General features: G+C 44.2%; 2 protein-coding genes across 2 annotated transcripts in view; one reads left to right on the top strand and one right to left on the bottom strand.

Annotated features, from left to right (window-relative positions):
* Positions 1-6,191, top strand: part of LOC119406825 (uncharacterized) — a 227,186-nt gene extending 220,995 nt beyond the window's left edge. The window contains exon 19 of the mRNA XM_049420225.1: positions 640-6,191. Within this exon, the coding sequence (XP_049276182.1) occupies positions 640-783 (144 nt within the window). The 3' untranslated portion in view covers positions 784-6,191. The remainder of the gene's footprint in view (positions 1-639) is intronic.
* Positions 6,192-11,642: 5,451 nt separating this feature from the next.
* The window catches only part of LOC119372593 (RPII140-upstream gene protein), a 31,125-nt gene continuing 15,648 nt past the window's right edge, over positions 11,643-27,119 (bottom strand). The window contains exons 4-7 of the mRNA XM_037643074.2: positions 24,363-24,430; positions 20,309-20,387; positions 13,025-13,126; positions 11,643-11,779 (exon numbers count right to left, since the gene is read on the bottom strand). Of these exons, the coding sequence (XP_037499002.1) occupies positions 11,722-11,779; positions 13,025-13,126; positions 20,309-20,387; positions 24,363-24,430 (307 nt within the window). The 3' untranslated portion in view covers positions 11,643-11,721. The remainder of the gene's footprint in view (positions 11,780-13,024; positions 13,127-20,308; positions 20,388-24,362; positions 24,431-27,119) is intronic.

Here is a 27,119-nt window from a genome sequence, read left to right as displayed (position 1 = left end):
AATGCCTATGCATAATGTGAACAGTGCCCCCACAGTGTGACTTTATGCACTCCTTAAAGGGCTTCACTATGTAAGCATCATTATCGTCTGTTAAGCCCTCAAATTCAATTCTGTACTTCGTCAGTGTTCGACAGACGAATTCACTTGCTGCAGCTAGCATTGTGTCTCCAAAGGAAAACATAATGTCTACTGCTGCGGTGGCCTTGCAGCAACTCATTTCACAGCAGAGCAAGAGAATGTGGGCTTGATTTCCAGCCGTGGTTTTATTCAGGTAACATGCAAAAACCCCTGTCTGTCCTTATGTGTACATTAAAATACCCAAGTTGGTCAAAATAATTCTATATTCGCATGCCTTATACTCATGTCTTGGATTTGGCCTGAATTTTAATTGAATTTTTTAATATCAGCACATTGTTTAAAAACAAAAAGCTTCTTGCCAAACATTTTGTGTTTAATGCAATGGGATGTTGAGTTACCCACTCATAGTGCGTAAGTCAGATTAATCAATCAGTACTGCTCTAAATGATTACATGCATCAATTGTGATGAACAGGGAAATATGCGGAAGGATGAACAATTACAAAACATTGACGAATGTTTTTTTTTTTATATCTGGGTAATCATCGTGATTCCGTTTCAGGTCCACGCTTCTCCCTACCGTGTCCACATGGCCTTCCTCGGGGCCAGCACCATGGCATCGACATCGGCCTTCGAGGAAGTGTGCGTGACACCGCGCGAGTGGAAGCAGAAAGGTCCATCGTGCCTCAGTAGGTGGCACCTGTGAGCAAAAAGAAAGAGTGATTATCGTGTTTATAAGAACTTCGCCACGCAACATTCAATTGACAACTGGCCCCTTGTGCCCATGGCACGGGTAAACCTGTGCCAGCTCTTCCAATGTCCAAAAGTGGCAGTCACGCAACAGGTGTGGAGGCAAGTCGCTGGAAATGTCGTACATTGTGCGCCTTGCTTGTCGCCGACTGCAACCAGTTTTCTCATGGCGGACGGATGAGAAAATACTCCAAGTCCCAAGTTGACAGAGTCCTAAAGCAAGTACAGCCACCCCATGCGATGGCCGTGAATCATCGAAAGCAGAGGGTCAGTTGAGCAGACAGCTGTGCACTCAGAAGCCTCAGCTTATGATTCACCTAGTACTGTGGCAGTTGAACAACTATGCTCTGTGGAACTACTGAGGCATCTCAGTGTGTTTCGATCACTGTGTTCGGTGTATTGAGAACGTTCTCACTGTGGCAAAGGCCTCGGGTACAGCAGCTTCAGTGCCTAATAGCTTTCACATTGCCAGTTGCTTCTTGGTGCAACTCGAAACCCGAGAGAAATGTTGACAACACGAGTGAAATTGCATGCATTGCAGAGCAGCATGTGAATTTGGCTGATGAATACACTGCTGCAGATGTGGCTACCTTTACTTGAAGCTGGTGCTGCCTGCCAATAAGATCGTTAAAAAGTTCCCTGCATGTTACTTTTATCTTCAGTGGTAGATGCACAAAAGGGGTGCATAATTTGAAAGACACCTGGGATATTTTAGCCTCTTTCAACGAAGGAGTGTTGATGAATGTTTAAAAGCAGCCAGCTAGTTGCTGGTGCACAGCTGCAGACCAGACCAGTCCAGTGTTTAGAAAAGCTGTATGTATTTTCTGTTTCTGCATTGTCCACACCTAAGTTGTGTATGGCGTTCATTGTCATTTGGCAGTGACTGACAAGTGTGTGGTTGGTTTAAGTGCCTTGTATGAATTTTTAGGAAGTAAATTGATTAGGCGGTGAATTTTGAAGCTGTAGTTACAAAGAAGAAAAGAGCCCCGTGCCTTTCTGTACATCATCTTTCCAATATTTTTTTATGTTTGACAATTTAAAGTTGTCACATTTGTCTCTGTGTCCGCATTCCTCCTAGTATGTAAATACTTCTTTCTTCTAAACCAAGTTGGAAAGTTGTGACGTCCAGAGTTATTTTAGGTACTGCTCATGTAGTTGTTGCGACGTTTCAGGCTTCGATTATAACATAGAATCAGTACTTAAATGACTGCAGCGTAGAATAGAAAATTATCCAAGAAAATCTGTATGTCCCTAATTTATAGTGTTGGCGAAAATTTCCTCTTTGTCAGAAATCATTGAGTACGTCTGATGTGATGCTTATTTGTTGACTCCTGGCGCACAAAGCTGTTTTCCAAAGTGACGGAAAAGTGTAAATTCTTTCACCAAGATCAGCATCGCAATTTGTGTGGCAGATTTCCACCTGTGTTCATGCGCATTTAATTTTTTGGGTTTGCTTTATTGGGTGTGCACTATTTTTTGAAGAAGCTGTAACTCTTTTTCTTCGGCTCACACATTTTGTACAGATGCCACTGAAGAGGCATTTCTTTTCCAATGTCCACTTCCTCAAAGTTTGCGGTTTCACCTAATTTATAATTCCTATTCATTTTTCTGTGTTGGCTACAGCAGGTCCCATGAAGTAAGTATAATCGTTTAAATTGGCTCTTGTCATGATATAATCATTTCTAGAGCGTGATGTGCTTGTACAGTATACGAGTGCTTGAATTCCTCTTGTGTGTTGCTATTGCCTGTACCAAATGTTCTTAAATCTCTTCCTGGAAAATGGTAATTCAGGCCATGTATGTAAAAGGGAGCAAAAAGGGTCAGACCGTTCACAACTTGTTGCACCTGTTTCACCATGAAGTTCTGGTGTAAATTATGCTGGTGTTGTCATGCTTGACTGGAAAAGCATTAAAACATGGATGAATAAGGTTAGAGTTGGAGCCTGTGGAGGGCACGAGCCTTTATTCAAGGGCCCAGCAGATATGTCTGATATTGTGCTGGCAACCTGAAGTGCAGTTGAATAATGTGCCTTCTAAGCAGTGACTTTCCAGGCTGTGCTGAATTTTTTACCGTGAAAGGAAAAGTTCATTTTGTTCTCTTTTTTCCTGCCAAGTTACTGAAACATTCCAATTATAATTGTGGGTATGATATCTACAGCTAACTTGCCATTTGTGTCAGTTCTTCCCAATGTGTGCAGTCCTTTCCTAAAGTTTCTAAGCCAATTAATTAGAGAGAAGCTGCCAACAGAGGAACACACAGGGAGGCTTTAGTGGTAAATATTGTTCGCAGGAGTTCAGGAATGGGAACACCAGTGTGTCTTTTAACCTCTGGGGCTTTGGAGGAACAAATATTCTACAGGGGACCGCAGCACATTGGGTCATCTCTATATTAATGTGTAAATATTTGAAATATATTTGTACCGAAAACGTGGAACCCCACGGCGCCTATCAACATTTGGCTGCCGTTAACTGCTGCACTGTAAAATATGACACTACAGAACAAATGTCAAGCATTTGCCATTAGTAATGTCCAAATGTACAAATATACATGATCCATCAAGAAAATATGGCATCTCTAAGAGCAGCAATGCTGACTTTGAAAGAATGCAGTAATGGTTCTGGTCCTTGCATTTTGTTGCGCTTTTGCTCAAAGAAACAGAAACTAATGCGGAAGTACGAGCTACTCGGTCATTTGAAAGTTCACACCCCAAAGAATGAAAAAACAACAAGTTCGCATAGAACAGCATGAGCAACGACTTCCGCGGATTATTTATCGTGACTTTGCATGCTGTTGCGAAAAACAGTGGTGAGGGGCTAAGAAATTGTGTTGATACAAACAGTTGTAGTTCATGTGGTATGCAAGCCAATCCTCGACTGAGATGACTGAATTTTCTGACAAGACGCACTTACACCTGTACTCCTTAATTGCCTCGTTGATTGAAAAGGTCTTGAAGATTTCCTTTTTATTGCCTGGTCAATAAAAGTACACAAAAGACTCAACTCGTTGAACGCGGGGTAGGAATCTGTGACTACTGTTAAACAAGTTATCCAGCCCCTTTAATCTGCTCATCAAATGTTGTACAATGCTCTTTCATAAATGCACCTTCCTGTCCACTCAGTGTAGCACATTTCACAGGACTGGAATCCCATACACCATGCCTGTTCTCTATCTTTTGGAGGCAGTGGAAGACCTCATGTACAGGACTCATACACCATCTCATCAGAGTGAATGGTGCATTAGTTGAACTGTTCTGCAGCTGAACGGCACTGGTTCGACAGGGTTTCACTTTGATTCCAGCTGCAAAGTCGCATGTCTGCAGAATAGCTGCCTTGCTTGGCCAAGTGGAGAAAGTAAAGTTATCTCAGTCGAGGCTTGGAATGTGCATGGAGAAATTCACAACTGCTTTCTTTTCAATACAATTTTTTCCCCATCTCTTGCCACACTGTTTTTCTGCACCAGCAAGCCATCCCACAAAAGACAGTCAGTTGTAGAGAGTGCTTGGCCTCTTCCTGTGTGTTCCTTGTCTAATGCTTTCTTTGTGGTACCAGTACACTTGACAAAAACCATTCTGAAAATACCACTTATTATCAGCGTTTGCCACAGAGCTGCTGAAAAGAGGAAATGAACATCAGTGTCCAATCTGAGAAGTTCCATGTTATCACAAGATAAAACAGTGCCTTTCAATGGAGTCTTTCAATGGGAATATTGTGTTAGAAGCCCCTGTCGCCTGCTGTGGACTCAATGGTGCCTAGAGGTCATGCGAAGTAATGTTCAACTGCATATACACTCATTGTTGACCTTATTTTAATTACTGATACTTCAAACAGTTTGTGCTAGTTAATTTGCTGACACAAGGGCATTTCATCATTCAGTGACGCTTATAAGGCACCACTAGCAGTGGCAGCACGTATAAATGAAGAAAGCAGTTGTCGGGGGAGTGACCCAAAATTTGTTCAAACCATTGGAATGTGTATACTGTATGCCATTTCAAATTGTGAGATTTGCCCTAGATAATATGTGATAAAATGTATGAGTGAGATTTAATTATTCACTGAATTACCAGTCCAGACCTTGATTCTTGTGAGTACGGCTTGATAGATCCCTGCGGAAGGTCATGAAGCATGATACCTCATTGAAGCAGTGGGGAATTCTGTCCATTGGATTAGCCAGCTAAACTAAGTCAGGCGGTTGCAAAAAAAAGAAATCCTCAGAACTGTGATGTCGGAATGAGTAACTAAGCCATGGCTCTTGCTATACTGTAATCCAAGCAGCCATCGACCTGAGATGTGATGGTGGTTTGTTGTCCCCGAGGCATTGTGGGTGTGGTAGAGTGCGGTCTGTTAGATGAATCGCTCGTAGTGCATTTGATACTTTAGACAAGTGGCTCCAACAACTCTTCGTGACTGAGCCAGACATGCATGTTGCGACATGGTAGCTGCCACAGTTGTTAAATTGCAACTTGAAGTAGAGTGTTCATACAAGAAAGCAAATTATTGCATGGATGGATATTGTCAGAATGGGTCATTGCAGTCCAACTCATTCACTGTGCGGTTTCTCAGACATTCAAAAGTTGTGAAGAAGGTGACGTTTTCCTTAATTGAAGCAGCATCCCACTTCCATACACTTTACACCAGAAGTGTGTGATTCAGTTAAGCTTGCAGCATCATTTCATGTCGTCATCAGTGTGTCGTCCTGTTTCCTTCGTTTCTCTGTGTTGTGGTTTTTTCCGTGCTTTCTACAGATGTGAATTGAGTCAAGAGGCCAATTTAAGGAAACAGCTAATTTTCCTATATTATTTGTCTTGTGAAAGGTATCGTCCGAGTTTAGTATATTGTGTTCTGCTTTGTCTTTCACATTGTTTCGTGTGAAGTTCCATGCTATAAAGAAAAAGCAGGAAAGTTGGACCCCTTCAATGGGCAGGTATTGGCCCAATAGCAGTTTTATTGTTCGCAGTCGCTACTGACTTGTTCTTAGAGATGCAAAGTTTGCGAAGTTTTCACACTCATGACACATGCTTTTACTATGTCGCTTTACAATGTAGCCGAAAGAGCGGCTCATAACATTACCTCCCTTGGGGTGTTGCTGCTGTTGATGTGTTATTTAATAATTCCAGTGTTCTTTTGTGACAATTGCTTTTTTAGATGCGAATTTTTTTTTCTTTGCCCTCGTTTTTCACGTCGCAAAGGCAGCTGAAGTTCATCGAGGGCAGCATGTTAGTGGGCCTATTTTTTCAGTCATGAAGGCTTTTGAATAATTGTGTTAATAAGTGCATTAATTGCTAATATTGCCTTGTCATACAGATTGTGTCAAAACACAAAAATTTTGAATGTTAAATAATACTTGAATAAAAGAATGTTCACAAAAGGTATCAGCTGTTATGGGGGTGCAGTGCAGCACTGCATGATGCTGGTTTTGCACTATCGGGGCTGCATTACGAATTGAAGGGACCACGATCATGTGTAGTGAACCATTTTAATCCCACTATAGCATTCACTTCCAGAAGAGTGCCTCTCGGCAAGTCACAAAGCGCCCACCGACTATGTGTTGTGTGCTTTAGGCCGTGCGCAGTAAACAGCGTCGTCATGCAAGCAATTAAGTGCCGGACGGATCAGTACCCGTTTGATTTCTCGCAAAACGAAAAAAAGCTAGCCGCATTGCGAAATGGCTCGATTTCACAGGTCATCAGGATATACACTTGAAACTCGTAACGGAGTAATTGGGAGGCTCGAATATTTCGTCAAATCGGGAAGTTTGTAAAATCGAGAAGGGAATTTTTCGGCTCTTTGAAGTCTAAAATTAGCGACAGCCAAAAGCTACCAGGCCATTGCTCTTGCCACCGATCTACTCCTGCGCGCGTGAAACATCCGCGAGGGCAGCCCTGACATGGAGCCTCCCATGTCACCCGGACGCGTGTTTTCGACACATATCCCCCACGATGGCTGGAACTTGTGCTGCGCCGCTATTGGCTGAAGGTGGTCACGTGATCTACGCACACTTCCAGTATTTTTGTTTCTTTTTAAACAAGATGGTGGCGCCCATGCTCAGTTTTTTTTGCGCTGCCACGCGCCGTAGAGAGGACGCCGAAATGTTTGGCTTTTCGCTCAAGTGGGTTGTGTTTTTACGCAGCTGGTTCGCTCTGATTTTCGCTCTCTTACGCGTTTTTTTGGGGCTGCCGGCCAGTGCAGGAGACGTGGCACTTATACTACTTCGGATGTTAGCTGTTTTAAAGGGGTATACTGACACAAGAAGTTTGGCCTCGCGTTTTTTGCTGCAATGTGTTGCTGGGGGCCTGTTAGTCATAACACGGCACATTGTTTGCTGCAGCGCCCGACAGATAATTAATTACAGGCTCCTCATTACTGACCAGTGTCAGCTTCGGCTTCAAAAACGACAAGCCTCCGGGTGCAGCACTCGATCCCGTCAGCACACAGAACTGTGATGCACTTCCGCGCGGTTCGCAAGCAGCCGCCGAGAACTAGGCTGCTGGAGCCATAGGCTATGCTGGAGCGAACGAGGCAAAAAAATATGGCGGCTACAACGTCATCATAACTTGCTGCAGCATGGTCACGTGAAAGAAGTAGGGGGTTCCCAAAGGTCCCCTTTCAGGGTGTCAGTAGTGCGAAGATGTCGATCGCCCACGCAAACTTCAAAATTTATTTAAAATAACTTCCAAGCTATATTCGCTGTTGGTGTTTACCGGAATCAATCCCGCAGCTATCTCGGCCGTGAAATATTGTGTCAGTACCCCTTTAAGGTAAGTATTTGTTTCACCTGTGGTATTTAAAGCTGCGGTCTTCTATTCCGCACGTAAGCTAAGACGATGCAAATTTGTTTGGCAACAATCCTTTCGTGACGGGATGCTGGTTCTCACTACACCGCGCGTTTGCCTAAGAGTCCTTTGTCATCTTTTTTTTTCTTTTATGAAATGATGCACCGCCTTCCACCTTGCACGCTGTTGGGTTCACGGTGCTTATGAAACGCATGTAGTAGTAGCGGTTGGAGCCTTGGCGTTCGCTAGATGCAACTATGCATTTAGGAAGGACATTGAAATGCGCATAGCAGGTGCCTTTTTTTTCACAGACTAGTGGAATGCTATGTATACACTTGGCAGTAAAAATACACGGTAAAGAGAAATAGTCTTTCGAAAATTGTAACTTAGCCTGTCAAATTTATCTCTTCGCCATGCAACATGAATATTTTTTTAAAAAAGCGCATATTATTGTGAAACAAAACATGCTTATTGAATTCAAAACATAATCGGACAGTACAGGCATGCGTGATATTTGCAGACACAGTTATTAGAAACATTGTACACATTCCTTTTATTACTCTCACTGAACATATTGTCGCAGGGTCGTGACGTCGACGAAGGCAGCAGTCGGTGTGTCCAAGATGGAACTCTTTATTTGGCCTAACTTTTGGCCACGAAACGTTAGGTCAAACTACAGCAATGCACAATTTACACTGATAGCGGCGAACAGAGCATCGACCGTTGATAAACTGCTCTGCGGTAAGGCGCGTCGGCATTTATACAATGCAGCATCGAACATTCGAGCCTCATTCGCTGGTGGCCGCGTTAGTTCGAGAATAATCTCAAGTGTTCGCGTTTGCGCGCTCAAGCCATAAGAAGATTCTAAGATAATCTGGAAGGTTCCCAGACATAAGGGCTGCGGCTTGTGCATACAAACATGACAAATGAACTGCAAATATGCTTTTCATGAAAAAGGAACTGCCAGGAAGCATAGTGAAATGATGGAGGGTATGGAAAGACACAGACAAAAGGAGATAGACAAGTGCACTCATTAAAACAAAAATAAGATGCTATATATTTCATGCACTTCTGAAAATGAAATCATTTGCGAGTCAGTGCACATGTCTGTCTCCTCCTGTCTGTCTTTTTGAGCTGTTTATTGTTTCACTGTGCTTCAAAACCAACTAGCTTATACACAAGCATTATCTGCAGGAAGCTTTCCTAGACTGTGGCATGTTTTGAAAGAAATGGCTTTGTGAGGAAAGAGTACTTCACAGCGCATGTTATCTAAGACATGTCATGATCACATTGAAGTGACACTTCTGGCAGTGGTGCACCGACGGGGGGGGGTGTACACCCCCCCCCCCTTAACTGCCCCGCTGTTCTTCTCACCGAGTCCAAAGTTCATTTCATATCCAGAGGTGTCTTGAGGTCGACATTTCCTGACTGGCTCTAGAAGTGTGTTGTATATTCACTCATCTACTTCTAAATTCAAAGAACGCAAACCGCATGCTCTATGGCTCTGCGTTCACTTCCAGGGAAGCAGCTTTCCAAGAAAAAAGATGCTTTCACGGGTTGTCAGTCTGGCCCCTTTATTATTTTCTTGCCCCTTTGAATACTACAACAGAGCATGCCATGGCAAATATAACAATGGAACACATCGAGGGACGAGCTCTCGGTTCACTCCAGCAGCAACCAAAAATCTTTCTCAGATACGTCTAAACGACTGTTTTTCCATCGTCAAGAGATCCTACGTCATAATTTTTCTCTCTCATATAAATTTCATCGAACGAGAATTCAGTTCGCCCTTGAAACATAAGACTCGGCCATGTTTGGATGTCCTTGTAGCCTGAAAATAAAACTCTGCAAAAACACCTACACAAGTCGATATCTTCAGTTTTCTTCAGACCCCCCCAAAAATCCGGAAGATATTAGTCTTAGACATTAACGCGAAGAGCCGGAACACACTGCAGTGCACAACAACTCACCAAGAATGGCTACGGATGTCTTTTCAAGGAAAAATTGTAGCGCAAAGCAGGGGCGTAGGCAGAAATTTTTTTCGGGGGGGGGGGGGGGGCCTCCTTGATTTGAAGTGGGGGCCGGGCAAGCAGATGTGGTCAAGTGTCATTTTGGGCTCTGTATGCTATAGCAAAAAAAAATTTCAGGGGGGGGGGGGGGCACGGGCCCGGTGTGCCCCCCCTGGCTACGCCACTGGTGCAAAGCAACACACGGACAGACAAAGAGCACAGGACTGGCGCTCTTTGTCTGTCCGTGTGTTGCTTTGCGCTACAATTTTTCCTTCAGAAGTCATGAACCAACTAGCCCAAGAAAATGTTTTGCTAATACGGAAGTCTTTTATTCAGAAAGCAGTTCACTTCCAAAACCACGACGCAAGCTGATAAATCCAGCAACAACACCCCCCCCCCCCTCCCAATCAACACCACCACAGAAATGCATCAGTCTTTACTATCCGAGGTGTGAGCGAAGCTAAACCTCGAAGCGAAACCTCCCGGCGTACGGGAGGCAGCAGTGTGGTTGACGGCTGTTCAACATGCTGCGGGTGAGCGAAGGCCAGTAGAGAGAACTGGGGGGCAATTTCCTCACGCACGAATGACTTGATCTCGGCGAGCAAGGCGGAGTGGTCAGAAATGGCCGACACGCCAGCGAGATCAGCGTCGCGTGATGGAGGTCGACAGCTCAGCAGCCGCTGCCGGCGCAGCTCCTCGTAGCTTTGGCACAGCGTGATCACCTCTGCCACAGTACGAGGGTTTTTGGCGAGCAGCATAGTGAAGGCATCGTCGTCGATGCCTTTCATAGTATTGCGGATCTTATCAGACTCAGACAGACTCAGGTTGCGTCGGCTTTCTTGCACAAGTCGAGGACGTCTTCGATGTAGCTCGTAAAAGATTCATCGGTCGGCTGAGCTCGTTCACGTAAATGCTGTTCGGCTTGCAGTTTACGAACGGCAGGGCGGCCAAACACGTCGATGATGACGGTCTTGAAAGCAGACCACGTAGGGAAATCGGTTGCGTGGTTGTTATACCACAGGCTTGCCACACCCGCGAGGTAGAAAACCAGGTTGCTCAGTTTGCCTGTCTCGTCCCATTTATTGGGTACGCTCACGCGCTCGAAAATTGCGAGCCAGTCCTCCATGTCGGTGCCATCCACACCAGTGAAGACAGGAGGGTCGCGGATGCGGGGGACACCGGGGCACGCTGTCGGTGCAGGAGGAGGCGTTTGCTGGGCGGCATCTTGAGGCATGGTAGATGGCACGGTAAGTGATCGAAGCGCCAGGGGCATTGAACGGGGACCAAGGCGGTTTTGAGGGTGCAGCACTCTCCACCAAATTGTCAAGGCGTTTATTGACGGCACTAGGCGACGATGCACAACGGCGACAGTCAAGACGGAGCACAGACTCTCAGCATGAGGGGCGTGTTATCAGAGAGGAGCCGAACAGGACGACCCACTAGGAGGCGCTCAAGAGGACAACCCATTACAGAGTTCCAACGCTTCGCTACAGCATAAAGACTCTATACAGGCATCATGTCGGGCAAGGAATCCCGTCAACCTACGTAATATAGCGTGGCAGAGGAGTAAAATAACCAGTCATCACACAATGCTAAGTGCGCAACGACTGTGTGCTTTAATGCTTCCCACCCACTGCAAAGTGCTCAGCCATAATTCTTCATCGTCATCAGCCACATGGAGCACCAACAAAGTGCACATAATACTTTACAGATGTGTAGCGGGTACCTCACTCATCCACAGAAAGACGAATAATGGCGTAGTGGCATGTTGGCCTTGCCCCAACACGAAGCTGCGCTCAGAATTCGCATTAGGCAGTGTCGTTATTGCCGGTGAATTTTTTTTCCTCACGCATGCATCGTGGTGATTCATCATGATTCGTATTACCATGTCGCATGAAGTCTGGTGTGATTTTGAAAACAAGCACTTTTGTTGTTATTAGCGCCACATGCGCGTTTCTTCATGTGCCTTTCACTGTCCGTGTGCTGTATTTGTGCTGCAGCTAAATTGATCAATAGGCAAAAATGTATTAACAAGTCCACATTTCCACTCTCGTTTAATACATCATTTCAAAACTAAACTATACAAGGTCTTCTGCTTGAAGCTTTCCGCACTGAATTACGGTGACTTCAACTCTCTTGCTGCTTTCTCCTTTAGCCATAAGGCCTTCTTTTCACTGAAAAAGTTGAAAAGCAAGTATTTCAACACTATTCGAGATCGCAAGTGACTGTGCATCTAGTGACTGTGCTAGAACATAGGGTCAAAAGGGCACGAAGGAAAGGTTATATGCCTGACTGCGCTCGTCTAGCCATCGATGCCCATTCCTGGCTGCACAAAAAAAAAATTTGTCAACGTGAAAGATCCATAAACTGGTTGTGTTATCAAGTTAGAAGTTAAACTAAAATCAATATTTCACGGCAGGCCTATGTTCTCAGTACAACACATGATGTGACGAAAGTTATGAACCATTTCTTGCGTCTCACTTTTCAACATGGCAGGTCAGTGCAAAGAGCCCACTGTATTTTTTATACATTGCAGACATATTCAACAGCTTCTAACAGCGAAAAAAATTAACTTCTTGAGGATTGTGATTCAGGGGACCTATAGTCGGGTACAACTTTAGAAGGCAGCGGCATTTTCCCCTCAAAGGCGGATGAACACGAGCCTCCATTAATAGGCGCGCACTTCAGATGATGTCATGAGCCGGACGGCCAGTGACCCTGCCGACAGAGAACATGCCTAACATGGAGTGGGACTATTTCTTTAGTCGCGGATCGCGGAGGCAATTGGCTGCTGCACTTCGGTCATCTGGGCGGGGCCTCTCCTGTCTTCTAAAGTTGTACCCGACTACAGATATTAAGTGCGTCTCAGGTGTCTTCATGAAACAAGTCATGGCAAAGGACTTCTTGCCTGCGCAGCATACATTATCTTAATTAAACTTGTTAACTTATTTTATAGTATTTACATTATTTTCATGATTAGATTACACAAAAAGAAGCACCATATCCTCAATAAATAAGTAAACCTCATTCCACTTGGGAAATTTTACTTTCTTGAGCTTTGGAAGAACAGCACCTATCAGGTTCATCTGGGCGGGGCCTCTCCTGTCTTCTAAAGTTGTACCCGACTATAGATATTAAGTGCGTCTCAGGTTTCTTCATGAAACAAGTCATGGCAAAGGACTTGTTGCCTGCGCAGCATACATTATCTTAATTAAACTCAACTTATTTTATACTATTTACATTATTTTCATGATTAGATTATGTAAAAGAAGCAACATATCCTCAATAAATAAATAAACCTCATTCCACTTGACAGCTTGCAAATGCGTTACTTGGAAATTTTACTTTCTTGCGCTTTGGAAGAACAGCACCTATCAGGTTCATACTGGTGCCACCAAACATGGCTCTCTGGTTCCTACCTGTATTCCTGCATCCAGTAGTCATGCTGCCAGTACCTGAATTCTGGCACGGTCACCCCCATAGCCTTGGTGCCCACGGTCAGCGTCGCTCCCGACGCAAGTCTGCAGGAACAAAATTAAACAGTAGCAAAGTGTTTTCGCTGTCGAAGATCAAGAGGCTTCAAAAATGACATATTCTCAGCCTTGTGCCAGGTGGTCTATTGTCCAATCAATTGGGTGAAACACGACCCACCACGACATTATCAATTAAAGTACCAATCAATATTGTGCACATATCAACGGATATAAAGATTTGATGTTCTGCATTGGTGAAATAACTTGAAAAGCCTCAGCGTAACTCTAATAATCGTGTGTGATCTGTCGATTGCGCTATAAAGCAGTGAAGCCTTTCACTGTGATATATGGACACTAGAGGCGCATTTTTGCAGTTGCCATGACGTTCCCTCTAAAGCTCAAATCGATAACATTGCCTTGTGCATTGTATGTTCCACATATGAGTGAAGGAAAGCATAGGGGATGTTATTTGTAGTAATTAGGATATAAATCTGAAGAAAGTAAAGTGGACAAAAAGATAACTTGCCGCCGGCAAGGACCGAACCTGCGACTTTCGAATAACGCGTCCGATGCTCTACCACTAAGCTACAACGGCGGTCATCCCCCTGTCCACTTTATGGGTATATATGTGCATTTAAACCTAGGAGTGTTAGTCAGCGCCGACTGTAAAACTGTAAAACCGACTGTTTACGGTCAGCGTCGACCTTAAAAAGATCACGTGCTACGTGAAGCCAACAGGCAGAAAAAGAGTGTTCCACACTCACCGCCATGGCTGCAATCGGCGCTGACTAACACTCCTAGGTTTAAATGCACATACATACCCATAAAGTGGACGTGGGGATGACCGCCGCCGTAGCTCAGTGGTAGAGCATCGGATGCGTTATTCGAAGGTCGCAGGTTTGGTCCCTGCCGTCGGCAAGTTATCATTTCGTCCACTTTACTTTTTTCACATTTATATCCTAATTACTACAGATAACATCCCCTATGCTTCCTTGGCATTATTGTTAGTTAGTTCCCATTAACATATGAGTGAAAGCATATGATGGCTCCCGATGGGCACGGCTCAAGCAGAGGTGAAACATGCCGGCCGGCTCCATCATGCGAAGGAGCATGAAGCATCGTTCAGACAGGAACTGCAAACTTTGATCAAACAAGCATGGTTGCGTGCATCCTATGTCAACAAAGATCGGCAGTTGGCTCATACCTCAGTAGTACTGTGCTCTCACCGCATACTTTGCATTGAAGCGATAGACCGCGCGAAGGTCGCTTCACGCACTGCAGCAGCCATGTTCACTTACGCCAGCGTTTCGTAGAGTTAAGCCAGATCGAATCTTAAAGAAGTTAGCTGCTAGCCTTACTTCGTATAATATTCCAATTAGGTGCTATTGCATACATTACTTCACAGTTGCAGAGAAACTGTGACATATTTTTTTACTTTAACAATTTAGTCACAGCCATTAATGAACCCATAAAGATTGGTTTACATGCGGATGATTGCATTATTTATAATGACGTTCATGTCCCTGGCAATCAAGTTGCTCTGAATTTTTAACCTGCAGTCAGAGGTGTCAGATAAGGGGCAAGGGCACACTCCTTTCCCAAGCCACATATTTTAATTAACAATCCTAATAAGCAGCTGCAATGCGTTCTAAACATTTTCGAGACTGCTCAAAATAATCTTGCATAAAGATCAAAATTTTGGTCACTGAAATACAGGGGTACATCCAGAAATGTTTTTTTTTTTTGGGGGGGGGGGGAAGAGGAGGATTCAACCATACTTTATGTATGTTCACGCAGGCATTTGTATGCATGCTGGTATGCATTTTGCATTTGTATGCATTTGTATGCATACACATGCAAAATTGTAAAATTTTGAGGGGCTTCGAGCCCCCCACCTCCAGCTGTGCCAGTGCTGCAATGACAGATATTCCTTTTGTGTAGCATGCTCAGCGCACATTTAGTGCGACTTGAATCCCCTGCCCCCGTCATTGCCAGCTGGGTAACCCCTCCCTCACAAAGGCAGATGGGAAACCTGCACCTCTGCCTTCAATAATATCTTCGCCTGGCGTGATGACCAAAGCGTAGAAGTGAACCAAGATAAACTGGCACTTCTTTGTATCACAAATCAATGCAGCTGCTTTAATTCTCTTATTTCATAGGCTCTAACTCCTCAACTGAAGTAGGTGAGCATATGTGCCTGTGTATAACTCTGATAAGCAACTGAAGCTGAAGACCCATATTGCTAGAACACGTTCTGCTGCTCATTGCGAGCTCTGCCTTTCACACCACATACTTAAAGGTGCCCCGCCATTTGTTGAGCATTTAGCTTATGAGTATTTGATCCGGCCTAAGCTTGAATACACTTTGCATTATATGGGACCTATGCACTGTACAACATTAATGTGCCTAAAAGAATCCAATGAAAGAATGTGCGATTCATTTTCCCTTTTCATGGTCACCAATGCTCTGTTTCGTCAGTTACGAAGCATTATCAGGTTATTCCAATACCACTCGTGCAAAATAGCTTTAAAGTTTTTGTTTTTACTGCTAAATAAGAAGCGCAGGCTCGATCCAGCACTCCATTTCCTATCATACACATGCACTCTCTCCGACTCCTTATTTTGCCAGAAGTAACGTATTTCAATGCTCATTCTTTCCACGAACAATTACTGCCTGAATTAATCTCTCGTAAAGCCGCCTATCGTCCATTGCAAAGTTGGCTGCTTCTTCCTAAATTAGTCTGTACCCAGTTTTCTTTTCTCTATCGTATAATTTAAATTATATGTATATTAGTTCACTTGATATTGTGTTCATTTTTCCCGTATTTTCACTCAAATGCACTACCAATGACATGTAGCTTTTATTTATCATTACAATATTTCTGAAGTATCAATATGTCACTTTGAATTCTGTTCTCCTCATTCCTTTCCTTTCATTTTCTCTAAAATAAGTAAATAAATAAATGAAATGCGTAATAAAAATTGTCACGTTCTCTGTTTTGTCTCATGTTCTTTTGCACTAGTTTCCTTCACCGTAAATTACCAACTCGCCCGGTCGTCTATTTTGCCGGGTCTTTTTTTTCCCCACCAATAGTCTACTTTGCAATGTCAATTTTTCATTCTACTCTTCACTGTTCGTCTCGTGCATATGGGTCGCGTTTGATCGGGCGTGGTCCCACTACAGGTCAACGCTTGAACCCCACGAAACATGTGGTGGACAGTGGCGTAGCCAGAAATTTATTTTGGGGGGGGGGGGGGGGGCTGGCATGTCAACATGTATGTATGTATTCCTGTGAGCGCTCGAATCGCAATTCGCTAACATTTCAAAATCATATGCTTAACAGTGGATAACAACAACAAAAGCTCAAAAGTAAACAAAAGCTGGTATACAAAGAGCCAAAGAGTCGAGCAGTCCCGCAGAGCACTGGCAAGTCTTCTTGCATCGGATGGGATTGCAGAGCAGTTTTTCCCTGGAGTCTAGTTTTGCCACCATGCAGCTGGCATTCGCATATTACATTGCAACAAGTGTGAGTGGACCTCAACCAGCGTCCCATTACATTATTTACTCGATTCTACCGCGCCCTCGATTGTAACGCGCACCCGTTTTCCTGCAGACCAAAAAAAAAAAGTAAATACATCGATTGTATAACGCGCACCTCGTTTTTCGTTGAGAGAAAAGAACAAAAAACATGGCTGATCCCTCCGTCATAGGAAATAGGTATAACACGAAAGTGACCGTGTCTTCACATACGTTAGTGCTTATGCTATATTAGAGCTTGTACAAGTGTCTATTCGTGTTTGGCAGCTATAGAACCGTTTGACGTAGATGCAACCCATGTTGACAGCACATGTCCCCTCTATCGCCACGACGGACTAACGCCCATGCTCATGATTAAACCACTGTGGTAGCTGACGGTTCTGCCGAACATATATTTGGACACAGCGAATCGTGAATCCCGCTTTAAGGATGATATCAACAAGCTCATAATCAACATTGGTACCCGGTATGCACTTCTTCAAAGCGTCGTCAATTAAGGAGAGAAACGGCACGGTGTGCGCTTTCTAGCAATGGGTAGCCGACGCCTGTGCTCATGCATACACTACACACACTTGCCTTCAGCAACGCGGGAGGTAAGGTTCGTAGCCTGAGCCGCAACGCGTGCGTCCCGCTGGCCTCTGTCTCGCAGGCGCTGCTCTCGCTCCACCAAGGCACGACATTCGCCCGTCGAAATCGCGTCCTTTCTGCAACGCATATTGCAGCAGTTTTGTTAGTCGGTGCTTCGCAATTGAAGCAGTCGGCGGCAGAGAAATCCCGTTCGTGCACGTGGAAGCTGCACTACTCCGATGAGCCGACGCACGCTAACACGAATCCAAAGGCAAAGAACGTAGTGCGGCAAGGGTGCCTCGGCGACGCCAGCGCGGCCAGTCTACCTCTCTGGTATTGAACGCTTTAACCATGACCTCCGATATCACGTGCAATCTCGGAGTAAGCGCTAGTAAGTGTCGATCGTGAAGCATTACTTCTTTTCACCTCTCCAGACGGCGGCACCGCCCCGCTCCGCCCGCCGCGAAAGAGAAGGTGTGAAAGATAAAGGCGCGTTCGCGCCGTGCCCGCATCTCCCGAGTTGGCTTAGTCGGAGAGCGTCGGGCGCTTGCCGTCGCGGCCGCAACGTCGTGGTTCGATTCCCAGCGGTATCTTTTTCTAGGTTTTTTTTTTCTCTCACCCGTTGGCGTCCATTTTATCAACGTCATATCCTGACGGATGTACTTGGTGGACCCCGGATAAAACACTTTCGTGTTAAAAGTCCGTAGGAGTCGAACTTTCACATCAGAAGAACAAGTATTTGGTTTTAAAGAACTGAAGTTTCAAAAAAAGTAAAACAAAGTCAAAAAGCGGGCCTTGCCGCTAAAACTGTCACCACTACGGCGGCGTACGAGTCGCGTAATGGATCAGTCCACGTCGCTGTCGGACAACTCCTTGTCGCTGTCAACACTCTTCGATTTCGCGAACCGCCCTGCTTTGGTCCACTGAAACCTTTTCGTAAGCTTTGCTGTAAAAAAAATCTTCTGCTTCTGTTTGCGCCAGTCTCGCACGCACTTTCGAGAACTCCGAACTATATCCGAACGCCGCGATGCGGCCCGATTTCCGTCCGTCTCTCTGCACATGTAATACTACTTTTAAATGCGGCATCGTGATACACTCTCGAGTATTTGGAGTCTGCACTTCCATGCCGCGATGCGAACAATCTCCTCGCACACTTAATGGCAGAAATTGCCAAGGCGCGTAGGAGGCGGCCATTTTGAAATGTCGATGGCAATATGATAGCCGAGTTCTTTTTTTTTTTTTCGTACTCGATTCTAACGCGCATGCGATTTTTGGACTCGTTTTTCCGGAAAAAAGGTGCGCGTTAGATTCGAGTAAATACGTATGTCCTCGTAAACGTCTGCCAGGGGACCGCCGTTGTTGTTGCAAGCCGATGGTTTAAGACGAACGAACCACGATTCCAGGAGTTTTATTTTGCCCCACTTTCGTTCACGAGCCAACGTCGTCGCGTTGTTTAAGTCGAAGCTATTTCCTGTGCAGGGGTCCGCATGGTTGCATAGGTGGCGAAACGTCTGTGTCATTTTGTTAATAAATGTTTTGCTAAATCGGAGTAATCTTTTATGATCATGAATTCACCCATTTTTCTAGCATTTCTGCGCCTACAGAGATGTGGTATGCATCCTGCACCTGCAATTTTCTCATGGAAATGGAGTGATGTCTTCATTCCCAGCCTGCGCGGCACACTATCATTTCATCGTTTTATAGCCCTGACACAAGGGCACTATAAAGACACAAGGGCACTATAAAGTCCACCGCTAATGGCTACACCACCGGCGGTGCAATGTAACACCACACCATGACACCCTGTTACCTACTGTAGCATTCTACAAGAGCATGTAAACAACTTAAAGTTGCGTAGTCAGTCGCTATGTGGATGCGGGTTTGAAACAATGTGGTAGGAGACATCGGCTGTGAGGGAGAGGACTTGCCGGAAGGGAGCAAGATGTTGCTACTCAATAAAGTAAGCATAGACTTTAGTACGTTCATGCCGCTGTTTATTCACTATGATGCAGAACCAACCATCCTCCCAACTACAATAAGATGGCAGCGTCATTCCACGCTATTAAAATGTAGAATTCTTCACTTACCCCACCACAACACTGCCTCCACTTACTGCTTTAAAAAAATTTTTTTTTAATTTTTTTAAATAGATACCTAATTTAATGTGAATTCTTTTACTGCGTAACCTGTATTTAATTTTTGCTTTAGCTTTTGTAATTAATATTATACCGTAATGATGCACATTTGTTCATGTTCTCTCCCTTGCATATTTTGGTGTTTACGATTTGGATTTCTTTATCAAATACTTGACTAAATATATTTTCATGTATTTAGAATCTTCAGTTATCCATATTTTGTTGAATGTAATATATGTTGGTTGTAATTTAGTTATGTACCCATTTTCTTCTCTTGGTTCCAGTTTTCAATTGCTTTACAGAGTTTATTTGCCCATTTTGTAATACGCCTTTATCATTCATGTACGGAGGATCCTAGCACAGTCTCCAGACCCATTTCTGCATATTATTTTGTTTGTAATCCTGCTTTGCAAAATGAAAACAAACTTAAACTTCTACAAAAAAAAAAACTAAAAAGTGGCCACAAAATAAATAAAATACAGTTTAGCGTTTTTATAAGAGGCACCGATGTAACAGACAATTGGGTATAAGAGACCCCAGCGAGCCTACATGAAAATAGAAGTTGATCAGAAAATGAGAACGTGGTAAATCAATAATACATGTTGCTGGGCGAGTCGGTTGTACATAATTAAAACAAGGTGCTGCGCAAAAGAGACACGGACAAGAAGAGAATGAGGACGGGCGCAGAATCACGACTAGTTCTTATTCAGAAAAAAAGGCATATTTATACCACACAAACCGCAAGTCCATCTATGCGCATGCGAGGAACCTGCCTTCATTGTGAACACTGAACTTCATTGTGATGCAATGAATATGGTACCTTGCTTATGAGAGACACCACATACTATAAGGGACAAGAACTGCTTCCCGATGCGTCTCTCTTATAAAGAGGGTTCAACTGTATCAATAAACCAGAACATAAACCAACAACAATACATGTGAAAGCTTCATGCATCGGGCGAAAATGGCCATACCACAAAACACGACTCACCCAAGTAAGCTTCCAAGCCCAGCACCTACAAGCGAGCCACGAACACCCATGTTGAGTTTGAAGAAAAAGCCCCCGAGTGCTGCACAAGCAAACGGCACAAAAAACTTGTGAATTACACACATGGTGAGATTCACACCTAGGCCTGTGTGAATAGTAGAGTGCTTCAAATATTCGAATGAATTTTAAGGCATTCGAATTCACTTCAACACGAAGTTAAAATTTCTGAATGTATAGGCATATTTTATCGCATGAAACCAACCTGAAACGATAGTTTCATTGCACCATGAAGCCACTATGCTGTGAAATCACTTAAGAGGATAACCCACTACACTCCCGCGAAGCCACACTTCATGGTTAATTAAGCATATTCCCTGCACAGAGTTTAAATTCTCTTAAGCTTAAACGTGTGTTATACAGGCTTAAATGGGCTAAGTACTGAAAATATCAAAACTAGGGGTGTGCGAATATTCGAACTTTCGAATATTTTTCGAATAGTGTTTGCTATTCGATTTGATTTGGATCGAAATTTTACTATTCGAAGTGTTCGAACTTTCGAAAAAGAAATATAACTGTTTATAATAACGTAATATAAATATAAAGACGACAAATTGGCTTGCAGCATGCTTGGTCTTTCGTTTTGGGGCGCCGACGTGTGAAACTGCTAGCCGCTTCCATCGGTGCTGCGAGTGGTCGCTGCACGACGAGCTTGCTGGGGGGTCTGCTGCCGATGCATAAAATGCCTGTCCACGATTCCGAGGAGCTAGCGGGCGATGCGATTCGTTGCTTGCGACGAAACACATTGCGGCTTCTCCGAACATCGCGCTAGCGATGTTCGGATTCGTCTCGTACATCGGCGCTGTGAGTGGAGTTAGGCCTAATTCTAACCCGGTTCCCCTCTCCGACGTCACATGCGAGAGGGCACCCCTCAAAGATCTCGACGCCAATAAGGAAAAAAGATGGCCGATTCCTCCTTCATAGGAATGGGTATAACACGAAAGTGAAACGCGTTATCACAGAAGTAGTTGATTGCTTATAGTGCATTGGTATATGAGAGCTTGTACAATGTCTGTTGTTGCTTGGCAGATATAGCACCGCTTGATGTGGATGCACCCACGTTGATGCCTAGTTGCACACCTCTGTACCGACGACTAACGCCCATGATCATGATTTAACCCTTGCATAGCTGAAGTTGTCAAGACATACCTGGACATCGCATATGGTGAATCCCGTGCAAAGATGGCATCAAAAAGCACACAGTAAACACTGATACGCGATATGCACTCCATCAAATCGTCGTGAAACGTGAAGAGAAATGCGACGAGCGTCGTGTCTTCCCTCTAGCCTGGCCATTAATTCTCACAGGGCAAGCGGGGGACCCGCTGCGACAGCCAGGCGAACATCCGACCGACCGACCGCCCGCCCGCCCGCCCCGCCCCGCCCCGCCCCGCCCCGCCCCGCCCCGCCCCGTCCGTCCGTCCGTCCGTCCGTCCGTCCGTTGTCCGCCCGCCCGCCCGCCCATTCGTCCATCCGTCCGTCCATCCATCCATCCATGTCCATCCATGTCCATCCATCCATCGATGGATGGATGGATGGATGGACCTATGTCTGGGTGCTCTCGTAATCGCCTCCTTAACTTGGTGTAGATCAATATTGTCATGGGAGGGTAAGAGGATTTGATGAATATGACTGCTAGGACATGACATGAATAACGTGAAAATCCTGTTGCGTACGTCGTCAAACCCTTTCCTCCAGACACGTGTGGCACCTACCCGTGCAGAAAGAAATAACCACTTTACGGTCAAGGCTTGATGACGCTGAGGATCGCTCTCGGCGGGACAACATGCTGTTTTTTGGCATCGCAGATGATCTCTTGGAAAACCGGGAACAATCTGCCACGAAAGTCGTTACACTTGCCTCGGATAGATTACAGCTAGAGCTGTCTACAGACGCCATCGAACGTGCCCACAGGTTGGGCCGATATACACCGGACAAAAACAGGCAGATATTGCCAGATTCGCCACGCAAATGGCTAAAGAAGTAGTTTTTTCAAAGCAATCACTGCTTTCGGGAAGTCAATTTGCATTAAAGCAAGACTTTTCACTCACCATATGCATCATGGGTAAAAAGCTGAGTGAATGTAGTAGAACGCTCCATGTAGCCACTAGACTAAACCACAACAAGCTTATGGCTGGTGGTAAACGCTACGTTTATGATCCAGGCGAAGATAAAGTGCTTTCAGTAAACAACTTTCCAAACCTACCAATGACCTATCCAAGTCTTCCTCATCCCAGAATTCTCAGAACAGCCCTCTATCGCCCAAGCTCACTCGTTCAGGTAGGATGCATACGACGAAAAAATAGGATACTGCAAGGGGTGGCAGGAGTTCCTTCTCTGTACCGGTGCTTTGTACTAACATCCGCAGCCTTTATAATAAAAAAGACAGCCTCAATGCTCCAATAAATGATTCAGAAGTGGATATTGTTATATTAAGTGAAACCTGGTTGTGAAGTAAAATAATAACGAGTTGTTTCACTGTAACAAAAGATGCGTTTGCATACCGACGTGATCGTGCTGACAGGATTGGTGGTGGTGTATTGATTGCAGTAAACGAAAATTTCGAGTGTTTTCAAATTCCAACTACCAGTAGTTTGGAAATAATTGGTGTTGCATAACAGCACAGTTCAAAAAACTAATTATAGGAGCATGTTATCGTTCCCCAAGCTGCAGGAGTGTTTTTTCTGAAGAACTATACAACTCCTTGAATGAAATTTCTGTTAAGTATCCTGAAGCACTTATTTTTCTTGCTGGCGATTTCAATTTTCTACACATGAAGTGCACGGAATCATCCTCGTCGTCCAATACGTTGTCCACAGAGGCAACCAGCTTTACTAACAGTCTGCATGAATTTGAACCTATCGCAACTGGTCATTCAACCAACATGTGTGACGTCCAGCTCAGCATCTCGGCTCTATTTGATACTAACGTCAGCTCCAGATATTACTTCATCAGTAGTGCACTCGCCCGGTTTAAGTGATCATGATGTACTTCATTTTACCATCTCCCTTCTCACACCCCCTGTACGTAAAAGACTATAACAAAGGCGATTTTCATGCTATAAATGTTAGTCCTTACTCTTTCCTCAGCGAATTCATGTTAGATTGCACACATAAAACTGTTGAAGCACTCTGGCAGTCATTCAGAACAAAGGTCGTTGAATTAAGTAACCAATATGTCCCCTTAAATAAACACAGATTCGAACGCGTCCTGGTATTCTAGGTAGCTTAAAAGATTACCCAATAAAAAATCGCGGCTATTTCATGCCGCAAAAAGAATGCAAACCCCTGAACACTGGTCCACTTGGAAAGCAGCTACTACATCCTACTCTGAGGCTATCAAATGTGCTAAACACCATCTCTTTTACTCAACGCTTTATTAAAAATGAACCCAAAGCAATTTCGGAACACAGTTAAACCCAAAGATGAAATAACGTTGTCTGAAGCCGTGTTGTGCATCTGTTAGGACAATCTGATAAGATTGCGCACGTGACACAAGTAGTCAAGTTTATTCTGGAGCTAACGCAGGCCCCAGCAACAACGATGGAATTTTCGGTCATTCATGTATAAAGGATGACGCATTCTGCTGATAATCGTATCACCGATGACCGACGTCTGTGCCTGCTGCTTTTGCTGCCCTTTGAGTATTACTTCCTTTACTGGGCACTAGTTTGCCCAATAAAGCGTTTCATCTTCATTGGCTGCACTTTTCTTTTTTCACCATCACAACCACATGACACTATTTGCATCCACATGACACTATTTCATTCATGAATCTTACAATCAGCGAAAATACACTACTGTCACAAGGGTGCACGTCACACATTAGTGTCATGATCAGTTTACACCACCAACAGAACCGTCTCATTTACAAGACCAGGTACAAAGAAGTGTTAAAATGTTAAAACTACGTACATTAAGTGTTAAAACTACGTACATTAAAATGAACCGTGTCTGCTAGAGCTTCCTACACAAATGCAGCGAAGAGTGGTCCCACTTACCTCCTGCGGCAACATGCTCAGAGATGCCGAACTTATTCCTGTACGTAAATCCTGCCACAGCAACAGTCCTACAAAAAGAGAGAAGAAAAAAAGCAACAGACTGATGGAAGGAGCAGCCGAGTGCACACATGGGGCAGTCATGAAAGGCTGAATGAAGTTAAGCGGCACAATACACAATGAGCCCCAGAATATTTCTGGCTGCCCACATCACACTACAAGACTTTTTAATCAATCACTCAACCAATAAATCAATCAAATGACAAGTTCAGAATCACAAAAGAGAAGAAAGAATAACAGCAATATATCGACCATTTGTGTAGTTATGAGATGGATGAATGAGCTGAACTATAATGATTACTAAGTTACCTTTAAGCAGGTAATAAATGAAAGAAGAGAAACGGACTGAGCGTCCGGTATTTTCTTAGACGCAGCCCCGTGAAGCCAAGAAATAGTAAAGCCAAGGAAAGCATTGAAGGTGTTTTTGTAGTTTCTAATCGAGGTGTGACAACTATGAGGTGAAGAAAAATCAAAAGTAGACGAACGAATGAAATTAATGAATGTTTATTCCAGCAAAAATACAGGAAATTGAATGAATGAAATGAATGAATGTTTATTCCAGCGAAAGTACAGGAAACGGGCCACGAGCAAAAAGCTACAATGGCATGAACAACTTATCACCAATACAGTATGAATGTCGCAATGACGCAACTGCACTATCATTCGAACGTCGTATGTTAAAGTAGAAAACATTCATATGCCATAACCAATTATAATGCACAATGTTACAGAATAAATGACACATTGCACATTATGTAGGGATGGGTAAATAGTAGATTTGACGTCTGAAATGAATTCAAAGTGAAAAGTGATGTGTTCAAATAATTTCAAGTCAAATAGTTTGAATAGTATATATATCACATATTATAAAAAATTATGTGTTTTGTCATGACACAACTAACATGCAGAATGCTTCTAAGAATTGAAACTACACATGTGCGAATGTCACTTTTTTGATTCGAAGTGAAGTGGAAGCAACCTTGAACAGCAGCAAGATATAGCAGTAGGGTGCAAGTTATAAACGGTAAAGTAATTTACGTTTCAAAATGTACTACACTTAGTGCATTTAAGCCCCTGCAACGCGCTTTTAAACGAAAAAAAAAAGGTTCACAGTTTTGCCTTAAGGGCGAAGCAATGAATGCGATAGCAAGAAATTGAACGTCACAGGAAAAACGGCAAGTAGCTAGAAAATTGCTGCATGCTGCTCAAGCACAAAGGACGCAGGAAAAGAAAACACACCAGGCGAGTGCGAACTAACAGCTGTCACAGCTCGACACTTGCAGCGCGCTGCTCAAACGCAAAGAAGGAAGCACAAAAAGAACGCACAGGTGCACACAGAACGAACGCAAACTGTCACAGCTGTTACTTCAACTAACCCCTACTTTGGCTCTTCTAGCTAGCAGATCGCTCCTTTCGCAAATGCGGCCGCTGCAGCGAGCAATGTAATCTTCGCGTGGTCTATAGCTTCAACGCAAACTTTGCAGTGAAAGCACAACGCGTACAAAATGCCTCCTCAAGAGATAATCGCGAGAGCATGGTTGACCACCCCCTGTATGTCAAAGTACAAGTTGAAGACACAGATCCTAACTCCAGCGAAACACTAGACAGTTTTAGAATCGGGAACCTAAGAAATTTGCGAGCCGCCAGGACACATGCGCAGAACGCAAGCCACTCTAGAACTCTTGCACTCTCATTATCCCAAGACCCTGCAGCGCCTTCCTTTGGGTGGCAAACAAAACCACAGAGCAAGCGACCTCAAGAGAAGAAAATAAAAATGGCGCTTGGCAGTGGCACGTGAAGCCATGGCTCGCATTCCCTGTGGGCGTCCATTCTGGTCACTAAGATAAAACTTCATTTTGCTCTAGTTGGTACATACTCCTGAGGCTGTACAGTGCAAATGCACTTCTTTGTCCCTCTTACTTCTTCTTTACTTATTTGTCCCTGCAACCATCTGAATATGATTTCATGTCTCCGTGTATCTAATACACTATCATCCTTGTTACACGTTTTGGTTTAGAGCTATTGATGTGTGCGCATATGGAGTAAGTTTGCCTCGGCCTTATATATGCATTGGCGTATGAAAGAATGAAGTACTAGTTGTGAGTCAGAGCTTGTGTCGTACGTTTCTTTTCTTCGTGGGTGTCTTGTGTGTTTGCGCTGTAACTTTAGCCTCAGAATTCTGGTCGCGGTGTAACATATATACTGTGATTCTGGTTCAGCCGTCTCATTTCTTCCCTCCTGTGGCATAAGTCTACAAGAGCCAAAGCGTTCCCACTAGCTCGCGCCACCATGAGCCATGGGATGCACTTCTTTTTCCCTGGCCGACTGGCCACGAGTGGTGTGGCGCTACAAACCAAAAATGGAAAACTAGCGTCGGTCGCCAGCGATACAATGCAAACACAGTGTGGGCAACGATGCAGCATGGCCCACGTCTCGCATAATTTTAATTTCGCCACGTGTGGCATCCCATGCGTTTCACCTAACGCCGCATGCTTTTGTATTCTGCCATTAGTATTCTGGAGAACGAATGAGGCATGGCGTATTTGTTTAAAGCAGCGAGCTGCGGAGCGTGGGATCGCAGGTTCGAAAGCCCGGTCGAGTGCTTCAAAATTTTTTTCTGCTGCTTTATTTTTCTTTGTGTCTTTTTTATATATATACATACATATATACATCCGGGACATGACGGCGACGGAAAAAATC

Source organism: Rhipicephalus sanguineus, chromosome 10, assembly GCF_013339695.2.
Source record: "Rhipicephalus sanguineus isolate Rsan-2018 chromosome 10, BIME_Rsan_1.4, whole genome shotgun sequence".
Classification (NCBI taxonomy): Eukaryota; Metazoa; Arthropoda; class Arachnida; order Ixodida; family Ixodidae; genus Rhipicephalus; species Rhipicephalus sanguineus.
The sequence above is the reverse complement of the archived record's forward strand: the minus strand, read 5'-3'. Positions and strand labels throughout refer to the sequence as shown.